This window comes from Gopherus evgoodei, chromosome 4 (genome assembly GCF_007399415.2).
Source record: "Gopherus evgoodei ecotype Sinaloan lineage chromosome 4, rGopEvg1_v1.p, whole genome shotgun sequence".
In the NCBI taxonomy this organism is placed as follows: domain Eukaryota; kingdom Metazoa; phylum Chordata; order Testudines; family Testudinidae; genus Gopherus; species Gopherus evgoodei.
Window position 1 is genome coordinate 118,746,576 of NC_044325.1, and position 27,979 is coordinate 118,774,554.

Consider the following 27,979-nt stretch of genomic DNA (forward strand, 5'->3'; position numbering starts at 1 on the left):
TTTGGGCTGTATAAGTACAGGCATTGCCAGCAGATCGAGGGACATAATCAGAGTCCAGTGGAGAGCAACAAAAATGATTAAGGGGCTGAAGCACAGGACTTATGAGCAGAGGCTGAGGGAAATGGGATTGTTTAGTCTGCAAAAGAGAAGAATGGGGGGGGATTTGAAAACTGCTTTCAACTACCTGAAAGACTGCATTTGATACAGTCTCGCATGATATTCTTATAGATAAGCTAGGAAAGTACAATTTAGATGGGGCTACTATAAGGTGGGTGCATAACTGGCTGGATAACCGTACTCAGAGAGTAATTGTTAATGGCTCCCAATCCTGCTGGAAAGGTATAACAAGTGGGATTCCGCAGGGGTCTGTTTTGGGACCGGTTCTGTTCAATATCTTCATCAACGATTTAGATGTTGGCATAGAAAGTACGCTTATTAAGTTTGCGGACGATACCAAACTGGGAGGGATTGCAACTGCTTTGGAGGACAGGGTCAAAATTCAAAATGATCTGGACAAGTTGGAGAAATGGTCTGAGGTAAACAGGATGAAGTTCAATAAAGATAAATGCAAAGTGCTCCACTTAGGAAGGAACAATCAGTTTCACACATACAGAATGGGAAGAGACTGTCTAGGAAGGAGTATGGCAGAAGAGATCTAGGGGTCATAGTGGACCACAAGCTTAATATGAGTCAACAGTGTGATACTGTTGCAAAAAAAGCAAACGTGATTCTGGGATGCATTAACAGGTGTGTTGTAAACAAGACACGAGAAGTCATTCTTCCGCTTTACTCTGCGCTGGTTAGGCCTCAACTGGAGTATTGTGTCCAGTTCTGGGCACCGCATTTCAAGAAGATGTGGAGAAATTGGAGAGGGTCCAGAGAAGAGCACAAGAATGATTAAAGGTCTTGAGAACATGACCTATGAAGGAAGGCTGAAGGAATTGGGTTTGTTTAGTTTGGAAAGAGAAGACTGAGAGGGGACATGATAGCAGTTTTCAGGTATCTAAAAGGGTGTCATCAGGAGGAGGGAGAAAACTTGTTCACCTTAGCCTCCAATGATAGAACAAGAAGCAATGGGCTTAAACTGCAACAAGGGAGATTTAGGTTGGACATTAGGAAAAAGTTTCTAACTGTCAGGGTAGTTAAACACTGGAATAGATTGCCTAGGGAAGTTGTGGAATCTCCATCGCTGGAGATATTTAAGAGTAGGTTAGATAAATGTCTATTAGGGATGGTCTAGACAGTATTTGGTCCTGCCATGAGGGCAGGGGACTGGACTCGATGACCTCTCGAGGTCCCTTCCAGTCCTAGAGTCTATGAGTCTATGAAAGGAGGTACCAAAGAGGATGGATCTAGACTGTTCTCAGTGGTAGCAGATGACAGAACAAGGAGTAATGGTCTCAAGTTGCAATAGGGGAGGTTTAGGTTGGATATTAGGAAAAAAATTTTCACTGGGAGGGTGGTGAAGGACTGGAATGGGTTACCTAGGGAGGTGGTGGAATCTCCTTCCTTAGAGGTTTTTAAGGTCAGGCTTGACAAAGCCCTGGCTGGGATGATTTAGTTGGGGACTGGTCCTGCTTTGAGCAGGGGGTTGGACTAGATGACCTCCTGAGGTTCCTTCCAAGCCTGATAGTCTATGATTGGTTATCTCTGATGTTGCTATGTCTCCATTTAAGAATGAGCTGAACTATTGAGCTGGCCCTGTCTATAGTCATAACAGTTCAATAGACTGATTATTAATAATTTAGCTTAATTAGTACCTAATTTCTCCAGTTATACATGACATTGCAATAGCATTAAATATAAGAAAAGTTCAAAGAGTCTGTTTTATTCCATTATTAATATCATTTGGGCCCAAAGAAAGGTCTCACAAATGCTAAATTTCTTAAAAGGGCCCATTTTAAAATTATGTTTTAAGTCAAACTAATTAAGAGATTTACTTGTAAATTACCAGAAAATTAATTTAATATTCAAAGAATAAATGTGGTAAATTTGGGGAGGATATGCTGCATCCTTTGTACATAACAGAGGTTGAATCCCTTCTTTAAGTACCAAACTCAAGACAGCCATAACTATACAGTCAATATAAGCACCTCCATAATATTTGCCTTTTGAAAACAGAACATTATAAAGGATCTGGAACCATGTCAGCAAGCTAAAGCTTACCTGGATGAACTCAATTTGGTTCTTTTCATTTTCTAACCAACTGATACTGCGTAAAAGCTCCTCTGCAGTAGGTGGTGCAATAGTAGATGGAAGAGTGCCAAGGTTTTTTTTTTTTTTGCAGAATCATCTAAACAGGGGAAAAAGGGGAAAAAGAACCCACACGTAAACTACATGCATTAATTTCTCTTTGTTCTGAAGATAAACTCTTTAAGCACGGATTATTCCTTACTGAACCTCTTCATTCGGAAACATTTTTTTCACCTTGTATAAGCATCCATGTTATTCTGCCCTTTCTTAAATTGCTTTTATTATAGTACCAACACTTAGACCCCAAAACTAGAAAGATTCCCACACATGCTTAACTTTCCACACTATGAGTAGTTCCATTGAATTACGTCTTTTCAGAACTGGTGCCCTACTTTGGCTTGGGTGGTTAACAACTGATATTTCCCACCATTTCATCATTTAAGTGGACTGGCTGATGGAGTGGGAAAGGACTGGATAAGGTCAAAGGCTTAAGTCATCCAAGCACATCATAATACAGCTCTGCCACTGTTCTGCTGAGTGACCCTGGACAAGTCATTTCACCGATCTATGCCTCTGTTTCCCCATTTATAGAATGGAGATATTGACAAGTTACTTACTGTGTACAGTAACAGGAGTTTTTTAAGATATGTTGCCCACACGCACATTCTACTATTAGTGTGCATGTGACTCTCTGCACTTGAGTTTGGCCAGAAATGTCTGTCTGGTATGCATGGGCCCTGCAACTTTTTGTGCTCCTCAGCAAGTGCATAAAAGAGGAGAGTGAGCCAACTGTCTTCAATTTCCTCTCAAACACAGAATCCCAGGTTTGTTTGTTTTCCTCCCCAGATAACTCTGAGGCAGAAGGGATGGAGGGCAGGTCGTGGAGTGTGCATTTGGACAACGCATCTCAAAGAATTAGAGTTACAGTACAAGGTAAATAATTTCTCATTCTCCTTTGAATGATTCTCCATATGAACATTCCAGTGTTGGTGACTCCCAAGTAGTTGACCAGTACAATGAAGATGGGAGCTTGGAGTTAAAAATTAATGAGCGGAACACAGCCTAGCCAAATGTGGCATCTGACTCGGAGGCTTTGGTAAGCACACAGTGCTTAGTGAATGTATGACTAGATCTTCAGGTCACTGTCTTCCATATAACTGGGATACATACATTATTTAGTGCAGCTATGGAGGCTGCTTGAGCTCTCAATAGAGTCAGCTTTAATGACAGTAGATGAGTCCTTCTTTGTAGCCTCATAGCAAGTCTTCACACAGTCTGATTCAATTCAATAAAAGTTGGGAGGATATGGCTTTGCCTTTCATCCTCTCTACAATAGCCAGAAATGATATGTTTACACTGTTTGAGCCCAAGCCCTCTTTCCATCCACACAAAAACCCATCAGATTTGGGTCAGCAAATCTGTTAGGGGACTGCATCAGACCCTAATCCCACTCTGACTCAGGTGAAAGCCTTGTCATTTTTCAGTGTGGATACAGCTCAAGCTGCAGACTCAAGTCAGGTAGTTGTGTAATGCAGTATGCATACAGCTGAGACCCAGGTCCAGCAATTGTAAACTTAGGTTTACAATATAGAGTGGATGCTCAAAAGCAGGCTTGGAAATACTGAGTCCACAAGCTCGGGTCTGGCAGACCCGGGTTTACAATGCAATGTAGATATACTCAAAGAGTTTTGGTGAAGATCTGGAGCTTTGTTCTTTGGAGGTAGAATGCCAGGGTTCTTCTGACATCCAAAGTGTGAAAAGCTGCCTTTGTTTTATTAGAGTGAGATCTACGGAAGAACACGGGTAAGCGGATTTGTTGATTCAGATGGAATTCCTTGACCTTTGATAAAAACTTGAGATATGTTCTTAACAATATCGTCTGGGTTGAAAAATGTACAGGGAGGATCAGCCACCAGTGCTTACATCTCTCTTACCCTCCTTGCTAAGATAATTGCTACCAAGAATGATATTTTCAGTGACAAGTATGGAAAAGAACTCTTAGCCATCAGTTCAAAGCTATGGCCCATGAGCACTGAGAGAACCAGGTTGAGATTGCATGGAGGGATGGGGTCCTTGATAAATGGAAACACTCTTATTAGGCCCTTTAGAAATGTTATGACTGTTGGGTGAGAAAAGATATTGACCCTCTATGCATAGATGACGTGCTGAGTTTTCTGTGATGTGTGCTTTTACTTTGCTCAGTGATAGGATAGAGTGTTTCAGTTCTAACAAGTAGTCTAGGGGTATGGCTACACTTACAGTTGTACAGCGCTGGGAGTTACAGCTGTCTTCATACAGCTGTGTAGGGAAAGCGCTGCAGTATGGCCACACTGACAGCTACCAGCGCTGCAGTGTGGCCACATTTGCAGCATTTGCAGCGCTGTTGGGAGTGGTGCATTGTGGGCAGCTATCCCAGCGTTCAAGTGGCTGCAACATGCTTTTCAAAAGAGGGGGGTGGGGTGGAGTGTGACAGGGAGTGTGGGGGAGACAGAGAGAGTGGATTTTTGGAGCTGACACTGTTCTCAGCTCCCTGCCTTGCAAGTTCTAAGGACTGGAAGAAACACAGCACCTACCTTAAATCATTTTAAAAGTTTTGACCCCTTCCCCCACCCCTCTCTTATTCACTAAATGCAAATTATGCACTCCTAAATAGCCTTCAGACCACATAAGCAGCTGCTCTACATGGACTACCCCCTCCCCTCTCTCCTCAAGCAAACAGCTGTGAACATTCCAAAGCAATTCCCCTGCCTTCGCTGGCTCGCTGGAGCAAACAGCAGCTGTGTTTGTTTTTTAGATAAGGAGCTCTGGGGAGCTTGGAGTTCAGCCATTCTTCCGGTTTGTTGTGGACAGGAATTCTGGGATACCTCCTAATACCCTGGAGGTCAATAACAGCACTTTTGGTGGCCACACTTGATGAGCAGCGCTGCATCACCAGCGCGGCAATCGTTACACCCCAAGCAGACCAGATGTAGAGCCAGCGCTGCAGCCAGGGAGTTGCAGCGCTGGATGTGCCTTACAGGTGTGGACAGTTACTAAGTTGCAGCGCTGCAAACCCACCACCAGTGCTGCAACTCTCCAGTGTAGCCAAGCCCTCAAATTGTCAATACTGAGACTTCCTGAGGGTTCAGGGATTTCTGATCACATCAGTGAGAAAACCTTGTCCCTTTTGCCTGGTAAGGTTGTTTCAGAGTCCTTCCCACTATTAACCGCAGGTGCCGACTTCTGTTGGAGTCAGTGGGTGCTCGACTGACCTCTGCCCCTGGCCCCGCCCTGACTCCAATCCTGCCCCACCCCCATTCCAAACCCTTCCCCAGAGTCCCTGCCTCAACTCCACCCCCTCCCTGCCCCTATTCCAACCCCTTCCCCAAATCCCTAAGCCGGGCCCACCTCTTCCCCACCTCCTCCCCTGAGTGCGCTGCGTTCCCACTCCCCCCTCCCTCCTTCCCTCCCAGAGCTTGTTACACCATGTTTTTTTGCAGCAGCAAGTGCTGGGAGGAGAAGTGGGGACATGGCATGCTCAGGGGAGGAGGCAGAGGTGAGGTGAGGTGGGTGGGGCGGGGAGCTTGGCTGCCGGTGGATGCAGAGCACCCACCAATTTTTCCCCATTAGTGCTCCAGCCCCGAAGCACCCATGAAGTTGGCGCCTATGCTGTTATCTAGGTGGTCTTGAACAGGAAAGGAACAGAGTCATTTTACACTCAACATCGATCCAAGAGCCAGGCTGTGCGATGAAGGGAATTCAGGGCTAGGTGTAGGATCTTCTCCTTGATAGATGATAATAAGTCTATCACCAGAGGTACAGCCCTGGGTTGGGAAGTTGAGAACCTCAGGATGTTGGGTGTCATGACCGGGGCTTGAGTGGTCCAACTTACTGGTTGGAGCAGTGACTGTCATGCCTAGTGGTCAGAGAGTGATGGTCAGAAGCCAGGAATAGCACTGAAGATCAGAGCCAGAGTCAGGAACCAGTAGTCACAGCCATGGGTTAGAAGTCCAAGAGCAAGCTGAGAGGCAGGTTTGTCACTACAACTGGCAGGGATATCCACTTTGTTGTAAGGACAGTTCCTGGAATTCCTCTTGGGCCTACACAGGATGCCTTAACTCATGAGGATTTCTCTGGAGAAGCTGGATCCTTGTAGCCATGATAACCTGCGCATCACCAAAGCCATGACCAGGGAACAAAAAGCAGTATCTGCTGAATCTAATTCAGCTTGCAGGCCAGTTTTAGCTAACAAATGCCTGCAGCAACCAAGGATGAGTACTCCTCACAGGAGTCTGACAGCAACTTGTCATTGAAGACCAAGAGTTATTCAAAGATACGGAAATTACATCAGAGGTTGCTAATTAGCTAGCAGAAATTGGAGGCTTGCAGAAAAATAGCGTTTTCTGCAGAATAAATCTTATCTCTTCAGCTTCTTTTCTTTTGGTGGTCTGTCTCACTTCTGGGTGGAACTTGGTATTTTCTGCCCACCTTTCTAGACATGGATATACTTGTAACTGGAGTCTCTCATACCAATTGGAACAGATCCATCACTTATAGTCAAGCTTAGCCTATCTAAAGGTAGACTGGAGGCAGACTCTAGACAGGCTACCTACGAAGAGAAGTAGACTGCAAAAATCCACAAGTTGCTGCTATTTTTTTCAGGAGGTCATAAAAATCCTTTAAAACATTCAATTGTGGGGCCATGGGAGGCACCACCGCCTCATCCGAAAGTGATAAGATGGCTGGTCCTGCAGGGGCTACTGGGAGAAGTGCTTTTTCCTCTTCCTCATGACTGGGGTAGACCTGAGCTGGTAGACATTTAGTTGCCACCTACGTAGCTGTAGCCATGGCTGAAAGAGTTTTAGGCATGTGTGGACAATCTTGTCTCCTTTGCGATAACCGAGGTCCCCAATAAGGCCACACAGGCATAGAGATGTATAGAGCTTGAGACCACACCACAGGGAACTACGCTACTGGGAACCTCATCGTTCCCATGCATCTGTCCCTTGAATAGTTCCTGAGGCTTCTATGTGAGGTAGAGGATGGATCCCAGGGAAAGTGGTACTAGGGGGGGTCATAGCTGGGCAGATAAGGGTGCCTCGGCTGCCAGTCTGGGCTCCTGCATGGCAATATTTGCTAGGGCTATGTCCTGGGACTCCTCTGAGTCAGATGATGGTTTCATCAGAAATGGTGGGACCATTGCTACCAGAGGTCACTGGTCTGATGGATGGGGAAGGGGCCTCTGCTGCAGCAAGAGCAATGATTCATCCTCAGGTACGGGGACAATCCAAAGAATGGACAGGCCCGAGAGGAGCAGACATGTAGGTATGGCAGGAACACCTCCTCCGGTGTTATGAACTTCTATGTATATCCTTAGGCTTGTCGGGTGCCCACTGAGACTCCGGAAGGTCCCAGTTCAGCAGTCAGAGCATACCGGTTCAGCAGTCAGAGCATACTGGTGAGGCAGCACTGATGGAGCACCTGGAGCCACACTTGTAGCCAGGCACTCTAAGTGTCCTGGTATCAAGGTCACTGGCAGTACCAACGGATCCTACTATTTCTTTGCCTTACCCTCCGGGGTAGTAAGATACCACAGCTTTGGGTTCTGAAAACCCTGGGTAACACCGGCATCTCCACACCATGGCTCGTGCTGAGAAGGGCACTACCAGTCAGAAGAGGCCATTGTACAGCGGGACTCTCCCTGGCCAGGATCAGAGTGCTTCCAGAGCCTCATTGCCTCTTCCATCAGGAACTTGCAGAGTTGGAGCTCAAGAGTCTCTCTAGTTTTGGGTGGGAAGGACTTGCAGATGCTGCTGTTCACCAAGAGGCACCATTGATGTGCGTCACTGATGGAAAAGAAGGAATAGGGATTCTGACTCAGACCATGCAGTGGTAAGACAAAACTGGAGTGGTATCAATCCGCACCACTCCTTATATACTTGGTTGGGAGCATGAGGAGACACACTGTGAATGTGTGGGTCAACAGATGCTGCTTGGAAAAACTTCTGAACTCAGGTGCATGGCATGCACACGTACCCACGTGTAGAATAAACATAGGAACCATCACTCAAAGAAGATAGGTTGCCTCTTACAGAGTTCCTGTCCTGGAGTACCTCAGCAGCAGATATTTCTTCTTATTTTTCTGAGTTCTAGTTGCAGCCTTCTTCGCTCAGATTCTCATGAAGTCCCATGCAAGTATCTGGAACTCTCTACTAATTTAGGGAAGAAGGCCTGGATCTTAGTGAACAGCAAAACAAGCAGTGCCAAGAAAAACCTTTCAAAGACAGGCTTGTGTTCAGGTCAGAATTTCCTGGAAAGAGAGTGCTGGAGAAGCCTCAAATAACAATTGTACTGAAGCAGTGAAAATGGAGGGCTTACTGTTTAAACAACCATAGAACCAACCAGACAATGGGGAAAATAAAGCAAGGATATATGAAAAGCTGACACAATGCTAAAGTCACAGAAATTCAGGAGCACCTTCCCTCACCACAGCCAAGGAGGAAATTACTGGAATTATTCCTACTATATGTGGCATGAGAGGCAATGGCCAGTAGGGAGCACTGGTTCACATTTACCCTACCAATACTGATGTCAGGAATAAAATATTCTTTGAACTGTGGGGGTTCTACCAGACTCAGACAGGGAGGCAGAGACCCAAGTGCAAGAATCCTGCTGGATGATTATGTTTAGATAATTTGTCATTTCCACATTAAAAGCTCTTTTAAACATGTTTTTTAGACCAAAAAACAACACCCAAACAAACCAATTTTGTGCTTCTGAGAGGTATCACACTAAAAGCCTTGGAGGTAGAGGTCTCAGGCAAATTACTGACAATGCATTTACAATGGTGGCATGATGGAAAGGCATACATTCAGCAGCTAATATATACATGAACACTCTGAAATGCTTTTATTACCTTTTGTAATTTTGCTTCTTCATTTTTATCAACAACTCCACTTGATATCAATACTTTAAGAGTTTCTGTAGCTGTGTTTAGCACAGTTTGGACTGCCTGTTTGGTTTTCACAGAAGTAACAATATCTGGATAATCACGCTGCATTAAACCTAAAACAAATAAGAAATGTTCCAAGTTTTCTGCTTAAATATGTTTCAATGGTAACACATTGAAGGGAAATACTAAATATGCTTGACAAATCAATAAAAGGAAAATTACTTGGTGTAATTCCATTTGTCATAGTCACTTCCTAGTTACTTATAAAGAAAAAATCCTTCACCTAAAGTTATAAATCTGCTCTTACCGTGAAGAAGGATGCAAAAAAACAGACTGTGACATCCTTCCTCCCCATCTATGTTTGAGGCAGATAAGTTTACATATGAAAATCAAACTCCAAAATTATAATTTTGGCAGAAAAATACTTTTTGCTTTAAGTAACAATATATAAAAGGGAAGTATAAGCATATGCCTGTAGAACAGGAACTGTTGAACAATGGGGAACTGTTCCTCTATGTTACATGACTGTATGTATATATGCATGAATGCACAACTGGTGTTCTCCCATGATTTCAATTCCAACTTTTTGCTAGCTTTGCGATTTTTTATTATTGTTGCACTGGGATTTTTGTCATATAGTTAAAATGTCTATGGCCTGACTCAGCAACATGAAACATCTAAGATCTGACATCTACAAGCAAGCAACTCTAGGGCCTGGTCTACACTGGGGGAGGGGAGGGTGTCGATGTAAGATACGCAACTTCAGCTATGAGAATAGTGTAGCTAAAGTCGACGTATCTTACTTCGACTTACCTCCCGTCTTCACGGCGCAGGATCAACGGCCGCAGTTCCCCCCGTTGACTCCGCTACCGCTGCTCACCCTGGTGGAGTTCCGGAGTCGACGGGAGCACGTTCGGGGATCGATATATTGCGTCTAGACGAGACATGATATATCGATCCCTGATAAATCGATCGCTACCCGCCGATAGTCAGCCAGTGAGTCCATCAATGTTAAAACAGTGAAACTACCAAAAAAAACCAAAAAACCAACCCAACCCCTACCCACCCCCAAAAAAGGTTATGAACCTTTCCATAACTGTTGTTCTTTGAGATGTGTTGCACATGTCCTTTCCACATTAGATGTGAATGCACCTCAAGCACAATTGCCAGAAATTTTTTCTACAGTGGTACCTGTCAGGTCAGCTCTAGTGCCCTCTGGTGTTGTGTGCTCATGGCACCGGTATCAAGAGACCCTACAACACAGCATCCCCCTCAGTTCCTTCCTGCCAGCCAACTCTGACAGAGAGGTAGGAGCATAGGCGTGCGCATGGGGTGTGCCGGGTGTGCCCAGGCACCACCTAATCATGACTGAGCTCTGTCTGGGAAGGCTGCTAAGGCTGCTCCTCCTCCTCCCCAGCTGGAGGCTCGGAGGGGGAAAGAGGAAGAGGAGGAGGCTGCTTAGCACCCCCTGGGGAGATCAGCTGTTGGCAACTGCCAATCAGCTATTTAGCATGCTGCATCAGCCCTCATCAGCTCTTTGGTTGGCTGCAGCTAATCAACTGTTTGGCGCAAAATCCCCGCCTATCACTATTTCCCCTGCGGCTGCTGAAGCACCCAGACTGCAGGCAGAGGTTTGTCCTTCTGATTTTCAGGGTAGAGGGAGCTGGGCTAGGGGGGAATAACCGCCAGGGCTGGGCAGCTTCTGGGTTAGCTGCGGTGGGGTGGGCAACCTCTCAGCAGGGGGCTGGGGGGAGATGGGTGGGCAGCTTCTCAGCTGGCTCCAGGGGGTTGCTGGGGGAGTATGGGCTGGGGGCTTTCTCAAGGACTGAGCCAGCCAGTCTCAGCCCACCCTGGTGTTTCCCCCAGGACCTGTGCTCCCCCTTCAGCCAGGAGAAACCAGCTGCAGACTCCCATAGTGCCGGGCAGGGGGACAAACCAAAGGACATGGCTCCTTTAAGAAAAGTTCTCCCTTGTGTCTGATGAGTAAAATTGGGCTGGTGCCCACAGCTCGCCCCCTCCCCCTTCTTTACCTGTCCAGAGGGGCTTCACTGCAGCCCCAACCCCAGCTGCAAATGAGCAGCCTCCTCAAGCCCAGATGCTGCCCAGACCCCTCCCACGCAGGCTTTAGGAGCTTCCCAACCCCTACAGTTCTCTCACGCCTGGGAAAGTAATGCTTGCTCAGCTCCAAGCTGTCTCCCCCTCCTCCATGCCCAGATCAAGCCTGCCTGAGGGACTTTATCTCGGAAAGGAAGTTTCTTCTTCGAGTGCTGTCCTTGTGAGTGCTCCACTCTAGGTGACAGTGCGTCCTGGCACTGTTGATCCGAGATTTTCGGTAGCAGTGCCTGGTTGGGGCGCACACACCCAGATGGTATCTCCTGTCTAGTTGGAATCTTCCTGAGTGTGTGCGCCCAACACCCTCCTCAGTTCCTTCTCAACCGTCCTTGGCTGAAGACAGGACACGGGGCAGTGCTACTTTCTCTTCCCTGATCTCTATAGGAAACAGTAACAAAGAACATAGAAATAATTATTAATTACTTCCCAGTTGTTTCCCTTCCTTTAGTATAGTTACATAGTTAGTTACTTTGTTAAAAAAAACAACAAAAAAACGCCTCAGGCTTGTCTCCCATTGAGACTCTCTTCTCTAACTCATAATGCCAGGACCTTCAGGTTTCAAAAGATGAATCTCCTGTCAGGACTCCATGCCACGCTCAGATGGCCACTCTCATTGTGTGAAGTGCCTCGGGGACACCCACATCCCCGCGAAGTGCCTCCATTGTGCGAGCCTCAAGTCAAGAGCTCGTCGTGACAGGGATCTGCGCCTCAAGATCATCATGATGGAAAAATCCCTGCAGCCGCTGTCAGAGACGGGAAAGGTAGAATCCGCTCCCACACGCTCCCCAGCCAGATCAGAACCGGTGGGGACTGTTGCTTCACCCTCCCTGGAGCGGAGGCACGAAGCTCAGCAGTCTCACAAGCGAGACGCTAACAAGGGTAGGGGGTCTCCGGCGACATCCCTACCCCCTGTGCTGACAGCCCGAAAGACAGCTGTTTCAGCCTCTCCTAATGCCTCAGGAACCGCTCTGACAGAGCTTAGAGGCAGGGACCAGACCTCCCACGCGGGGAAGGCACCTACTGACTCGGTCCCCTCAGCGCCGCAAACGACTGCGGCACCGACACCTCACTCCTCTTCGGCACTGAGGAAGGCTACAGCACCGGCACCACGTTCCTCCTCGGCACCGGCACCGGCTGCGGTGCCGGCAGCGCGTTCAGCTCCGACACCCAGAACGGCCGCGGCACTTACAGCCTGGTCAATTTCAGCGCTAAAAGCGGCCGCGGTGCCGCCAGCGCACTCTGACTCAGCGACGAAAATAGCTGCAGTGCCAACAGCGCGATCAGCCTCGGCACCACGAAGAGGGTCGGCACCCAGCCACTCTTCTGCCCGCGCACCAGCAGCAGATCCCCTGCAGGGCACCTCTAGGCTCAACATAGCAGGACACTCTCTGCCACTCTCTCCTACTAAAGAACCAGAGCAGAGAGCAGGCTTAGATCAGCCTAGAGAGCAGGAGCAACAGCTTCTCACTCAAAGTGACCTTCTAGTGCCACCTGAGCCTCACTCTCCACTCCTAGACACAGAGGACTCCTTTCTTGACCAGCCACTTTCTCCACCTGAGCTGGCTTTCACCGACGGTGACCTTGAGCTACAGCAGCAAGCGGAGTTCTCCCCTCCTGCTTCTCCTCCACAGGCACCTTTACCACCTCAGGTCACGGCTCAAGCCCAGCAGCCTCAGTTTTCCTATGTTGCCCCCCCGTGGGCGATGCCTGGGTTCTCCTACCCCATGCCTTGGGCTCAGTGGTACCCGTGGCAGAATCCTCCTACCAATCATCTTCCTTTGGTGCCTCAATCTCCTGCTCCATCCACTTCCAGGGTGCCTGACCCCCCTCCAGAGTCTGGGAGCTATGCACGATATCCTGACTCGCCTAACCCTAACTCTCCATTAGCCTCAGATGAAGCCATCCTCCCTCCACCTCCACAGTCCGTGGACGACTGCAAACAATTTCAAGAAGTTTTCAGGAGAGTTGCAGTCAGTCAGGATATCCCCTTAGAAGAGGTTCAGGAGAATCAGCACAAACTCCTCAAAATTCTTCAACCGTCTGTGCCCTCAAAAATCACGCTCCCTATAAATGAAGCACTCATGGAGCCAGCTGACACCCTCTGGCAAACCCCAGCTTCTCTAGTACCAACTTGTAAGAAGATCGAACGTAAATACTACGTTCCTGCAAAGGATGCAGACTTCCTATTTTCTCATCCACCACCAAACTCTCTTGTCATTGATGCAGTTACACAGTGAACTAAACAGTCACAATATCGACCAACCCCACAAGACAAGGACCTTAGACGCCTTGATGTCCTGGGCCGCAAGGTTTATACATCCTCTACACTACAGTTCAGTATTGCAAACTATTCTGCTCTCCTCGCCAGCTATGATTTTGATAATTATAATAAGCTTCTGGAATTTGCCTCATACATCCCAGAGGACAGAAGAGCAGACTTCAAATCAATCCTGTCTGAGGGACAACTGATCTCCAGAACAGCCCTACAGCATCCTTAGACACAGCGGATACAGCAGCCGTACCACTGCAATTGCTGTGGTTATGTGCAGATTCTCATGGCTCTCTGCGTCAGGCATTCCTAAAGAGCTCCAGACCAAAGTGGAGGACATCCCCTTTGATAAGGACAAACTCTTTTCGAAAAAAACTGATGAACTCCTCCACACCATGAAAGATTCGAGAGCGACACTGCACACCCTGGGCATTCACCCATCACTTCCCAGGAGACAACGATCCCAACCATACCAAAGACCACGCACACATCAGTACTATCGCTCCCAATCCAGACCATATGACGCAACTAGGAATCGTACTAGACCTCCCAAACACAGACAAAATCAAAATCAGCACCACTTCTGTCCACCAGGCAATAAACAACAGTTTGAAGCTTTGGTCGAGGGTCGGCACGACCACCCTTGATTCCACCACTTACCTGTCCATTCGGCTACCGCCCCAGTATTTCCAACATGCTTGGCAGTGGATTACACAGGCTGTTGGTCTCGAAATAGTTCAGACTGGTTACTCCAACCCATTCATATCCTTACCCTCCTACCTTTCCCTTCCCCGTCCCTCTTCAGGGACCCCTCTCACGAACAGTTACTTCGCACAGAAGTGCACACCTTCTGCAAACTAGGCGCAGTGGAGAACCGTGCCGCCGCAACATCAAGGGACAGGGTTCTACTCCCATTACTTTCTAACGCAGAAGAAAACCGGGGGATGGAGGCCTATACTAGACCTACGCCGACTGAACAAATTTGTGAGGACACAAAGATTCAAGGTGGTCACATTGGGCACAATAATATCTGCATTGGATCAAGGGGACTGGTTCACAGCCCTCGACCTACAAGATGCTACTTCCATATATCAATACATCCAGCTCACAGACGCTTCCTACGATTCACAATCGGTCCAGGATCACTTCCAATACAGAGTTCTCCCTTTTGGACTCTCCACAGCTCCAAGAGTTTTTTCCAAGACCCTAGCCATGGTTGTGGCTCACCTCCGCAAACACGGGGTCACACTTTTCCCCTACCTGGATGATTGCCTCATCAGGGACGACTCCTATGGCGAGACACTTCAAGCCACGTGCTTCGCCATCTCCATTTTTCACAACCTAGGCCTCCAAATAACATGCAAAAAATCTACCTTGATACCTACGCAACAGATCGAATTCATTGGAGCTCATCTCGACTTAACCCAGAGCAGGGCCTCGCTCCATAAAACAGATTCCTCAATATCACACGGCTCATACGTACACTCTCTATTCATCCCAGGACGCAAGCAAGAATCTGCCTACAGCTCCTTGGTCACATGGCAGCTACCACCTTCGTGGTTCAACACGCCAGGCTACATATGTGATGCCTCCAGGGGCTGGCTCAACTCCAGTTTCAAACCCAGCAGACATCCCTTAGGGATGCTGCTAACTCCTCACCTCATGTTATAGCTTCCCTACAATGGTGGACAAATCCAGAAAACCTTTGCAACGGGGTTCCTTCCAGCAATGATCCCCAACGCTCATGCTCACCACGGACGCTTCCCTAATCGGTTGGGGAGCGCACCTAGGGCGGCACAGGGCACAACGCCGGTGGTCAGCATCAGAGACGAACCTACACATAAATCTCTTAGAGCTCAGAGCAGTGAGGAGAGCATGCCTTCACTTTCTTCCCCTCATAAAGAACAATACCTGCGAGTTTAACAGACAACATAGCATGTATGTATTACATAAACAGACAAGGGGGAGCACGATCACATTCCCTCTGCATGGAAGCCATTCGACTATGGAATTGGTGCATACGACATCAAATACAGATCATCGCTTCCTATCTACCAGGCTGTCACAACATGACTGCCGACGCACTCAGCAGGACACTTCTCGATGGAACATGAATGGGAACTGCACCCCGCAGTACTCCAACAGCTCTTCTCCCACTGGGGCACGCCATCCATAGATCTCTTTGCCACGACTCGAAACCGGAAATGCCCTCTGTTTTGCTCCAGGGCGGGACTCGAGATTGCATCCTTAGGGGATGCATTCCTCATACCCATGGAACAACTGCCTCCTGTACGCCTTCCCACCTATCCCTCTACTACACAGGGTTCTTCGGAAGATCATGGACGCAAGGCCCAGGTCCATCCTTGTTGCCCCGGCTTGGCCAAGACAGACGTGGTACACCTACCTCTCCGCATGTCCTCCCGTCACCCATGGGCTTTCCCCAACAGACCAGACCTCCTTTACCAGGACAACGGACAAGTCCTTCACCCCCAGCTCCAAAAGCTCCACCTCACAAGCCTGGTTCCTTCATGGTTCCAAACCCATGAACTAGCCTATTCCAAGCAGGTCCACATGTCCTCTTGCACAGTAAGAGAGATTCAACTCGTAAAACCTACCTTCAGAAGTGTAGATGTTCGCTCTTTGGTGCTCACATAACCCTTTAGCACCCAATAATGTACCCTCCCTAACATCTGGACTACCTCCTGAAACTAAAACAAGACGGACTCTCGATCAGCTCCATCAAAGTGCACCTGGCGGTGCTTACCACCTTCCATGACCTATTGGATGGGTACTCACTCTTTACACACCCCACCATTAAACGCTTTCTGGCTGGCCTGCAAAATCTTTACCCTGAGATTCACCCAACAGTGGCTACATGGAATCTTCACCTCGTACTTCATGCCCTCATGAAACCTCCATTTGAGCCGTTGGCTACCTCCTCTCACTTCCATATGTCCATGAAGGTGGCTTTCCTAGTCGCCATAACATCAGCGAGGAGAGTTGGTGAAATGAGCGCCCTCATGGCCCACCCTCCCTACACAATCTTCTCCAAAGATAAAGTCACTTTGAGACCACATCCTAAATTTCTTCCTAAGGTGGTGTCAACCGTCCACCTCAACCAACCTATATACTTACCTACTTTCTATCCCAAACTTCACAAAACTCCGCAGGAAGCAACCCTGCATACTCTCGACGTGAGGAGAGCAATTGCCTTTTATTTAGAACGGACTAAACCATTTCGCAAGTCTCCACGACTCTTCATTTCCATTGCCGAAAGATCAAGGGGCACGGCTATCTCTAAACACGTCTATCCAAGTGGATCTCTGACTGCATCAGATCCTGTTACCGTGCAAAGAATCTTCAACCGCCCGATAACATTAGAACTCATTCCACTAGAGCCATGTCGGCATCCATTGCCTTCTTACACAACGTTCCCATTCCTGACATCTGCAAGGCAGCTACATGGTACTATCTTCAGTACTCCCTGCCGCATCTCCAAAGTCCCACCAACCTTAGTGGGTATTGCTACACATTCACCTAGAGTGGAGCACCCACAGGGACAGCACTCGAAGAAGAAGATAAAGTTACTCACCTTGCAGTAACTGAAGTTCTTCGAGATGTGTGTCCCTGTGGGTGCTCCACTCCCCCGCCCTCCTCCCCTCTACTTTGGAGTACTAGTATGATGCTCCACGGTAGAGAAGGAACTGAGGAGGGTGTGGGGCGCACGCACTCAGGAGATTCCAACTAGACGGGAAATACCATCTGGGTGTGTGCGCCCCAACCAGGCACTGCTACCAAAAATCTCCGATCAACAACGCCGGGACGCACTGTCACCTAGAGTAGAGCACCTACAGGGACACACATCTGAAGAACTTCAGTTACTGCAAGGTGAGTAACTTTCTCTTATCCCCTCCTCCAGCATAAGGAAGGATGGATTCCCTTCCCCTGGATCCCCCTTCCCGCCCCAGCTCCCAGGAATTCCTTCCTTTGCATTCATTCCCCTGTATTAGCTTCCACACACTATCCAACGCCCCCATTCCCCATCCCCTGACTGCCCCCTGAGACCCTTAGGCCCATATCCAACCCCCCTGGCCTGACTTTGCCCCCTTACCTTGTCACCGCTCAGAACAGAGTCCCCACCAAATCCCACCCCCTGTACACCCTCTTGACCAATGACGTGATGGCACTTACACGGCAGGCACAGAGAGCGCCAACCAAGCAGGAGCGCAACAGTGGAAGAGTGCTATGACTGATTTAAGTCAAAGGTCACATGTAGCGCTGAGGCTGAGCAGGCCTGGGCGGGGGGGGGGGGGGAGAGGGGGATCACGGTAGCAGTGTGAGGTTCACTGTGTGACACAATTACAACTTTGTGCAGCTGCTGGGGAAGTTTATACAGGCAACAAATACACCCTGTGCGGGCGGGCAGGACCCTGTCACCCCAATTCATAGGTGCTGACTTTGGTTTTGCCCGTGGGTGCCCTATCCTGGCTCCACCCCCTTATCCAAGGCTCTGCCCCCACTCCACCTCTTCCTCCCCATCCCCCTAGACCCCCCTGAACACCACCTTCTTGCCAACTCCCTCCCCTAAATGCCTCCCACCAGCTGCTCACTCTTTCAGTCCCCTCCTGCCTTAAGGGTGAGATGTGGGTGCTGGAGCCAGTTTTGAGGGGAGGCTATTTTCAACATATTTATACACTTTCATTCTAGTTATTGAAAGTGTGTCTATCATTAGTATCTCCCCTTCCTGATGTTTCCCAGTTCTTGCTCTCCACATGTCCTCCCGTCACCCCTGGGCTCTCCCCAACAGACCAGACCTCCTTTACCAGGATGGGGCTCCCTGGCTGCACACCCAAATGAAATGTGCCGCGCACACCTATGGGTAGGAAGTTGAGTTGTGGGATGGACATGTGCAACTATTTTGAAGAACAACAGTTATGGAAAGGTTACTAACTGTTTTTTCTTGAGTGCTTGCCCATATCCAAAAATATTTAATACATTTCAATTGAGATTCTATTGTTTAACAGTGTGATTAAAACTGCAATTAATCATGATTAATTTTTTCAATGAGAGGCAGAAGCTATGTTGATGGGAGAGTATTTCCTGTTGACATAATGTGGTGAAGATACTGCTTTAAGTCGATGTAAGGTGCATTAACTTAAGTTATGTAACTTACATAACTTTACTAGCGTAACTTATATCATCTTACAGCATTAATATAGACAAGGCCTTTGTGATAAACTATTACTTCTCAATGAAAGGTATTCAATCGAAGATATGAATACATGATAACAAAGAGGGCTTAAAAATCCATTCTCAACCAGTTTGCCTGAGATACAACTACCTGTTTCACCTCTTCACCAAAACGCTTTAGAAAGCTTTGGCTGTTGGGTCTGCACACACAATATCCAAAGGAACTGAATATATAGAGCCAAAAGTACATAAGGAGTCTTGGCTCCAATCCACTCCCTCTGTTCTTTCAGCTATTTCAAAATACAGTACACAGAGTGCAAAGAAAGGGAGGGAGGATGAATCATGTAGATCTATGCAGATAGCCCTCTTGAAGTTGTTACCATAACCCTTTTTTTCTTTTTCAAGGTTAACTGAGCACATGTGATGGCCAATTTAGCTACTTTGTCACTAGATTTAGTGACTTTTTGGTTTCCCTAGCAAGAAAATAAGTGTCAAAGTGACCAGTGACAAATCTAGCGACTTTCACTGCCAATTACAGTGACATTCAGAGAAAGAAGTCACCAACATATATAGTTACAAAATCATTCACAAGCAGCACAATACTGTTAATAAAATTCATCCCATGATCTTCTTACTACATTCTTTTGCACACCAAATCAATGTCATTATGTCTCAATTGAGCATGTTGTCGGAATCAATCACATTCCAGGGCTTCTTGGGCTGAAATGATTATAATGGGTAGGCAAGGAAAAGAAGTTTGTGGAGACTAATTAAATACTTTGCTAAAGCCAGGCACAATTTGGAGAGAGCAGCACATTAGTTCTTACTCAAATGTGTCCTTTCTCGCTGCTACATAGTAGGTAGCACGCCTTGTGATGCAGGGAAAGGTGGCTAATGAAGCAGGCTGGGAGGGGGAGGCAGCAGGGGTGCCATTTCAGATTTTGGTAGGTGGGGCAACTTTAACCGTGATTCCAAAGGCTACTTGGGCACCTGAAAACTCTTGATTTTTTTGCAGATAATAACTTAGATACAGTGCTCCTGTCAGATAATAATTTCTAATTCCTATAGAAAGAAAAGTAAATAAATATTAGACCCACTCAACTCTAATATTTATTCTGACATCTTGTGTCAATTCACATAAGGGACACTAGTTAGGCTTAAAAAATGAATGTATATTCTTACTTTACTAACTCTTGAACACAACAATTGAAACAATTGTAGAAAAACCTAGATTACTTTCTATCACTTTTTTGCAGTTCAACAAGCTTGGAACAGATGATTTAACTTCTAGAAACATCCTATTAGGGCAAGGCCCCATGAATTTATACTAGAAAATAACTTTAAACAGGAGTGAAACTGACACTTTCAAGTCACTTTCATAGTATTGCCAACCCCAAATGTTCAAAAATTAAGAATCAGGCTCACCAAAAATCATGAGGTTGGCTTTAAAATAATGAGATTATGTAAAAAGAACAGACTTGGTGTTTTTTTATTTACACTGTGCTTTTTGAGCCTTTAAGGTGCACTGGGGTTATGTTTTGAAGCTTTCTCCACAGCCACAAGGGCTAGAAACTTCATTTTTCTTTAAGAATGAAGGCTGAAATCATCACATATCCACTTGATTCCAGGAGCTGAGGCTTTAAGGAAAACAATAATTACCATGAGACTCACGACAAAATCATAAGAGTTGGCAACACTGCTTTCACTTCTGTTTAAAAGCTAGTTACTTTCCAGAAGGCTCTTAAACACAACACTACAGTGACAGAGTTGCAGTTTTCACAGGAGAATATTTTAAATCAAACACCAAGAAAATTCCAGATTTTAAAGTTGGGTAAAATTGAGACTTCTGAGGTATACCAGGGCCACTGCAGGCAGGAAACAAAAATACACAGGCACAGGTGCTCTGGGCAGCTCTTCCTCTTGAAAGAAAGCTGGCGGGTCAAATCTTCTAGTCCTTAATCAAGTAAAACATCTATTGCCATCAATATTTCCACTCATAGATATAAACATCACAGTGAACATGTTGTGACGAACTGGGAATGTCTTAATGTTTTCTTTGAATACTGTGTTGGTGCCTCAGTGTCCCCTATGCAGTTCTTAAGTATCTAGGTGGTGGAATAAGGGTGTGTGATTGCTGCAGAGCAAAGGGCCAGTGCACCTAAATGCCTGGCACTCTGTCTCCTAGCAACTGATGGCCTGGGCCCCTCCTCTGCAAAGGTGCCAACTGAAGGTGTTGGAGACAGAGGTCAGGTGACCTCCTGGCCCAGGAAAGGGGCTGAGCAGAGAGGAGAGGCTGGAGGGAGTGGTTAGTCTGGAGTTGGCTGGGGACGAGGAGTGAAGTGCAGATGTGGAGGTCTGACTCACTGCCCCCCAGAATGGACCTGGCCGAGGGATCCTGTTTGCTCTATCTACAAGCTCTGTTTTAGACCCTGTTCCTGTCATCGAATAAACCTCTGTTTTACTGGCTGGCTGAGAGTCACATCTGACTGCAAAGTGGGGGTGCAGGACCCTGTGGCTTCCCCAGGACTCCGCTGGGGCGGGCTCGCTGTGAGAAGCGCACGGAGGGGCAGAGGATGCTGAATGCTCCAAGGAGAGATGCAAGAGGTGAAGACGTGTGAGCTTCTTGCCCTGAACAAGTCTGCTCCAAGGGAGAGGAGACTCCCCAAAGTCCTGACTGGCTTGGTGGGGAGCAGTTCCAGAGCATCACCCGGTGACTCCGTGACACACGTGATAACATGTGTGGTCAATAACTATACACTTCAAACTTAAATATCTGAGCCATCTTAACCAGAGATACACATCTTATATGCATTGGCTCAGGGACTACATTTTCTGGCATATTCTGAACAGTGCTGGGCACACAGATTGTGCCCACTGAATAATACAAATCATGACAATAACGGTTGACTTTATGGACTCGGTGGATGCAATTTCTGTTCTTGGTCTGAATACAGCTGAAACCCTAAGAATTTGATATATAATCACCTCTGATACTCATATGACACTCTCATTCCTTCCTTTTCTCAAACTCAGAACAAAAAATGACAAAAGAAAATGGTTTTCAGTTAAAATCTAAAATTGCACAGTAGACATTGCTGTACAACTCAGCCTGGGGCAGAACCTGCTATCTATTGGCGGTTAAGTGCTCTCCCTTCATCTGACTCTCATTCTCTTTCTTTCTTCATCCTTCCTAACCTCTGTGCTGCTTTTGATACTGTCAAGCAGGACATCTGGTTTTCTATGTTTTGCTCCCATCCGAGGCCTCTTTTGCAGCATGCAGCAGAGAGAAAGGCTGGTCCTGTGGATAGGGAGCTAGCCCTGAGAGATCTGGGTTCTACTCCCCCCTCCTCATGGACTTCCTGTATGACCTCAGTTCAGCGTCTTAGGGACAGTTTCAAAGGTTTTTAGGCACCCAAAGATGCAGCTAGGCTTAGAAAGCACCTAACCTTCCAGGAGCTTTTGAAAATCCCAGTAGGTGCCTAAATACCTTTGAAAATCTGCTTGTTAGTCTCTCTGTGCCTCAATGCCCTATCTGTACAATGGGGATAACATCACTGCTCTACCTCACCAAGGGGCTGTGATGTGAGGCACTCAAATACTACAATGATGGGACCACATAAGTACCACAGGTAGAGTGGGAAATTCTCTATACTACTGCTATCCCTTCCCTGGGTTTTGGCCCCTTCTTTTGCCCCTCACATCTTCTTTTCTGAATATAATGTTGGCTCAGAAATCTTGGCTGTATTTCTTCTGAGTCCCCCATGTTCTCTCTTCAACCTTCCCCGCCCCTTAAGGGATTCCTGTTTTACAGGCTCATCTAACAAACTTCAGATTCTTAACTTAATTTCCATCCTCTTCTTATCTTAATCACCCTGCCTCTGTTTGTAAACAAAACACTGATTCCTGGCCCCAGGAACACAAGCTGGGAGAAGCACCTCTCTGCAGAACTCATATTCTGCACTAATGCTGAGCAGTTAAGAGCTCTGCTTGGGAGCCTACCTCCTGTATGAAACTCAGAGGGGGCTGTAGTCCCCCTGCCCTACCTAATTGGTACCCTTGGGAGGCAGGTTAGCTAGCAAGAAGAGCTGCAGGGATGGAAGGTGGAGTGGGATGAGACAGGGTCATAGCAGGGGGCATCAGGCCTCCAGGGATGCATGAAGCCCTTATTACAGATATCAAAGGTGGAGCTAGCTTGATTTTGGTTCCCCTTTACTCCCCTTCACCTGGCTTGGCCTGGGCTTAGATGCCCAGCTGTTATCAGAAATGAAACCCCAGAAATGGGGGGAAGGGGTCCAGCTAGTGGATTTTTGTTTTTAAATCTACTTTCTTGGTTCCCTGCAGCGCTGCACTCAGGTCAGGGGAATGCCCTCTTCCCCCGATTCTGGGCTCTCCCTTTCACTTACTTGTTGGCTCAAACCCAGGCTGGCAAGAAAGGCAGGCTCAGCTGAAGTTAACCAACCCCAGCAAACCTGGGCTGCAGCGTACAGAACACCCTTCCCAATGAGCAGCTTGTGCCCTCCTGATGATGATAGTTGAAATAGGGTCAGGCCAGATGACTACAGGAGAGTGATAGAAGGTAGATATATTAGCCCCAGGTTAAGCAGATCCCCTTTCCCTGAGTAAGATAATGGGCTGTTCCAGAACAACCAAGAAGTTGCTGGAACCAATTATGGCATGCAAGCTAATTAGGACACCTGGAGCCAATTAAGAAGCTGCTAGAACCAGTTTGAACAGGCAGGCCTAATCAGGGCACCTAGTTTAAAAAGAACCTCACTTTAGTTTGTGGTGTGCATGTGAGGAGGTGGGAATAAGAGGTGCGCAAGGAGCTGAGAGTGAGAAGGTGTACTGCCTGGGGGACTGAGGAGTACAAGCACCATCAGACATCAGGAGGATGGTCCTGTGGTGAGGCTAAAGAAGGTGTTGTGAGGAGGCCATGGGGAAGTAGCTAAGAGAGTTGTAGCTGTCATGCAGCTGTTACAGAAGACACTGTAGACAGCTGCAATCCACAGGGCCCTGGGCTGGAACCTGGAGTAGAGGGTGGGCCTGGGTCCCCCCCCATCCTCCTAACTCCCTATTGAATATAAGAGGAGTTGACCTGGACTGAGAGTCCCACCAGAGGGGAAGGTCTCTGGGCTGTCCTCTGACCCACTAGGTGGGTCAGCAGAGACTGTGGGGATTGTTCTCCTCCTTTTACCCATGCTGGCTAGTGCTGAGGTTAGCTGAGTGAATGGCAGGTTTGAGCCACTGGCAAAAGTGGCCAACTGAGGGCTGCCATGAATCTCTGAGGTGAGCAACAGGGCTGTCCCTAGCTATTCTGGGGCCCTATGCAGCCCATCCATGGGGAAGGAGGGATAGGCCCCAGACCCCTGTGGGGGGCAGGGCTGGCTTTGGGGATGGGGGGGGGGGAACCAGCCCCCAGCACTCACTGGCAGCACAGCTGGAGCTGGGCCACTGCACTTCCTGCCGCTGGTGAGTGCAGGCCCAAACCTGCTGCACTTCTCAGGGGAGTGGAGGTGGGGCTAAGGCAGAGCAGGGGTGGGAAAAGGTGGGGTGGGGGCTTTGGGGAAGGGGAGGAATGGGTGTGGGGCTGGGGGGCGGCATGGGGAAGAGACAGGATATGGGCTAGAGAAGCATGTAGCTGCAAAGGGCACCAGGAAATTTGGTGCCCCAAATTTCCTGGTGTCCTACACAGCTGCGTACTTTGCATGTGGGTAAGGATGGTCTGGCGAGCAAATCTGCCAATAAGCGCAGGACACACCAAGGCAGAGGAGGAATTTGTCACACATTGTACTGTTGTAGTTGCTTTTGATGTGCAACAGAACGTACCAAGAGGAGCATGGAATGGATTTTATTAACACTATTGAGCTGCTTGTGAATGATTTTGTGGCTATACTCATAGACTTTAAGGTCAGAAGGTATCATTATGATCTTTTAGTCTGACCTCCTGCACAGCGCAGGCCACAGAATCTCACCCACCCACTCCTGTAACAAACACCTGACATATGTCTGAGCTATTGAAGTCCTCAACTTGTGGCTTAAAGACTTCAAGGTGCGGAGAATCCTCCAGCAAGTGACCCATGCCCCATGCTGCAGAGGAAGGCAAAAAACCCTCAGGGCCTCTGCCAATCTGCCCTGGAGGAAAATTCCTTCCTGACCCCAAATATGGCTAACCCCTGAGCATGTGGGCAAGACTCACCAGCCAGACACCCAGGAAAGAATGTCTTTTGCCTCCACTGCTCCCCTTGGAAGGCTATTCCAGAACTTCACACCTCTGATGGTTACAAACCTTCATCTAATTTCAAGTCTAAACTTCCTGATGGACAGTTTATATCCATTTGTTCTTGTGTCCACATTTGTACTGTGCTTAAATAATTCTTCTCCCTCCTTGGTATTTATCCCTCTGATATATTTATGGAGAGCAATCATATCTCCCCTCAGCCTTTTTTGGTTAGGCTAAACAAGCCAAGCTCTTTGAGTCTCTTTTCGTATGACAGGTTTTCCATTCCTCAGGATCATCCTAGTAGCCCTTCTCCGTACCTATTCATCCTTCTTAAACATGGGAGACCAGAGTTGCACACAATATTCCAGATGAGATCTCACCAGTGCCTTGTATAACAGTACTAACACCTCCTTATCTCTACTGGAAAGACCTCGCCTGATGCATCCCAAGACTGCATTAGTTTTTTTTCACAGCCATGTCACATTGGCGGCTCATAGTCATCCTGTGATCAACCAATACTCCAAGGTCCTTCTCCTCTGTTACTTTCAAGTGATGTGTCCCCAGTTTATAACAAATTCTTGTTGTTAATCCCTAAATGCATGACCTTGCACTTTTCACTATTAAATTTCATCCTATTACTATTACTCCAGTTTACAAGGTCATCCAGATCTTCCTGTAGGATATCCTGGTCTCTCTCTGTATTGGCAATACCTCCCAGCTTCATGTCATCCACAAACTTTATTAGCACATTCCCACTTTTTGTGCCAAGGTCAGTAATAAAAAGATTGGTCCCAAAACCGATCCCTGAGGAACTCCACTAGTAACCTCCTTCCAGCCTGACAGTTCACCTTTCAGTATGACCCATTGTAGTCTCCCCTTTAACCAGTTCTTTATCCACCTTTCAATTTTCATATTGATCCCCATCTTTTCCAATTTAGCTAATAATTCCCCATGTGGAACCGTATCAAATGCCTTACTGGAATTGAGGTAAACTAGATCCACTGTGTTTCCTTTGTCTAAAAAATCTGTTACCTTCTCAAAGAAAGAGATCAGGTTGGTTTGGCACGATTTACCTTTTGTAAAACCATGTTGTATTTTGTCCCAATTACCATGGACTTCAATGTCCTTAACTACATCACATTTTTTCCCAAGACCTTGAATACTACAGATGTCAAACTAACAGACCTGTGGTTACCCAGATCACTTTTTTAAAAATAGGAACTATGTTAGCAATTCTCCAGTCATACAGTACAACCTGTGAGTTTACAGATTCACTTAAAAAATCTTGCTAATGGGCTTGCAATTTCATGTGCCATTTCCTTTAATATTCTTGGATGAAGATTATCTGGACCCCCCGATTTAGTCCCATTAAGCTGTTCGAAGTTTGGCTTCTATCTCGGATGTGGTAATATCTACCTCCACTTTCGATTTGTCATCCTACCATTATCCCTAAGCGCCTCATTAAAGACAGAAGCAAAGTATTTGTTTAGATATTGGGCCATGCCTAAATTATCCTTAACCTCCACTTCATCCTCGGTGTTTAGTGGTCCCATTTCTTTCTTTTTTCTTATTTATGGCTATAGAACCTTTTACTATTGGTTTTAATTCCCGTTGCAAGGTCCAACTCTACACGGCTTTTGGCCTTTCTCACTTTATCCCTACATATTCTGACCTCAGTAAGGGAGCTTTCCTAGCTGATTCCCTCCCTTCTTCCACTCCTTGTAGGTTTTCTGTTTTCTTAATTACCTCTGAGATGCTTGTTCTACAACTCCTGCCTATGGCCTGGTCTACACTGTGGGGTGGGAATCTATGTAAGATACGCAACTTCAACTACGAGAATAGTGTAGTTGAAGTTGCGTATCTTAGATCAACTTAGAATCACTCACTTCGCGTCCTTGTGGCGTGGGATCCACAGCTGCCACTCCCCCGTCGACTTTGCTTCCGCCTCTCGCCGAGCTGGAATTCAGCAGTTGATGGGAGAGCGATCAGGGATCGATTTATCATGTGTAGTGTAGATGAGAGAAATCGATCCCCGATAGATCGATCACTATTGGCAGGTAGGTAGATGTACCCTATGAGTCTTTTCATGTGCATATGCATGTCTGTTGGGGAGGCATAGCTCAGTGATTTGAGCATTGGCCTGCTAAACCCAGAGTTGTGAGTTCAATCCCTGAGGGGGCCATTTAGGGATCAAGGGCAAAAAACATCTGTCTGGGGCAGTACTTGGTCCTGTTAGTGAAGGCAGGGGACTGCACTCAATGACCTTTCAAGATCCCTTCCAGTTCTACAAGATACATTTATTTATCTATATAAAATTCCCTGGAAATTTTGTTTAGTGACAGCTTTTGACTCCTTTTGCCTTGCTTAAACAGCAACATCTAGTGACTTTTTCAGGGTTTGTCTGGTGATCTCCTGCTATGTGAGTTGGCACACTGACTATAAGATTATCTCCATTTACATACCTAGCTCTTTCATACCATCTTGTTTATTCTTTTCCATAATTTTATTTATTCCTGTCAGATAAAGGAAAATGCAATTTCTATTAGGAAAGATGCATACACCTTTGTGAATTCATATTTTAAATACATTTTAGTACAAATATTGCTGAAGTCCATTAAATATAGGGAGTTAGCAATGAGTGAGTGAGTTATGATTAGAATGACATTAAGCAATAACCCACTTTGTAGAAGGGCCAGGCTGCTGTTGGAATACTTAGAGGAGGGCTGGTTGATTCAGAATACTGGAGGTCTACCAGATGGAGCAGCAACTCCATCACCCTCTGAAAAGGTACAGTAAGCTCGTCATGTATCTGCTATGCTAGAATTTGTTTTTTAATCATTCTGATATCTTTATTTTAACTTCCTGTTATCAATTTAAATCTAACTTTTTAAAGAATATAAATTAAAATCTTCAAAGCACACATTTTAAACCATTTCCTAACTTTCTATTTTCCCTCACCTTAGAAATTGTCTCATGACTAAAATCTGTTCAATTAAATATTTTGTATCTTCTTCACCTTGCACATATCCCTTAGCAATATCATATCCAAAGGTTAACTGTTGTT

General features: G+C 46.8%; 1 protein-coding gene across 1 annotated transcript in view; it reads right to left on the reverse strand.

Annotated features, from left to right (window-relative positions):
• Positions 1-27,979, reverse strand: part of LOC115651191 (sodium/hydrogen exchanger 10-like) — a 354,344-nt gene that overhangs the window by 108,262 nt on the left and 218,103 nt on the right. Inside the window, 6 exon segments of the mRNA XM_030562150.1 lie at positions 2,167-2,282; positions 9,079-9,237; positions 27,378-27,428; positions 27,628-27,694; positions 27,874-27,896; positions 27,899-27,978. Coding sequence (XP_030418010.1) covers positions 2,167-2,282; positions 9,079-9,237; positions 27,378-27,428; positions 27,628-27,694; positions 27,874-27,896; positions 27,899-27,978 — 496 coding nt within the window.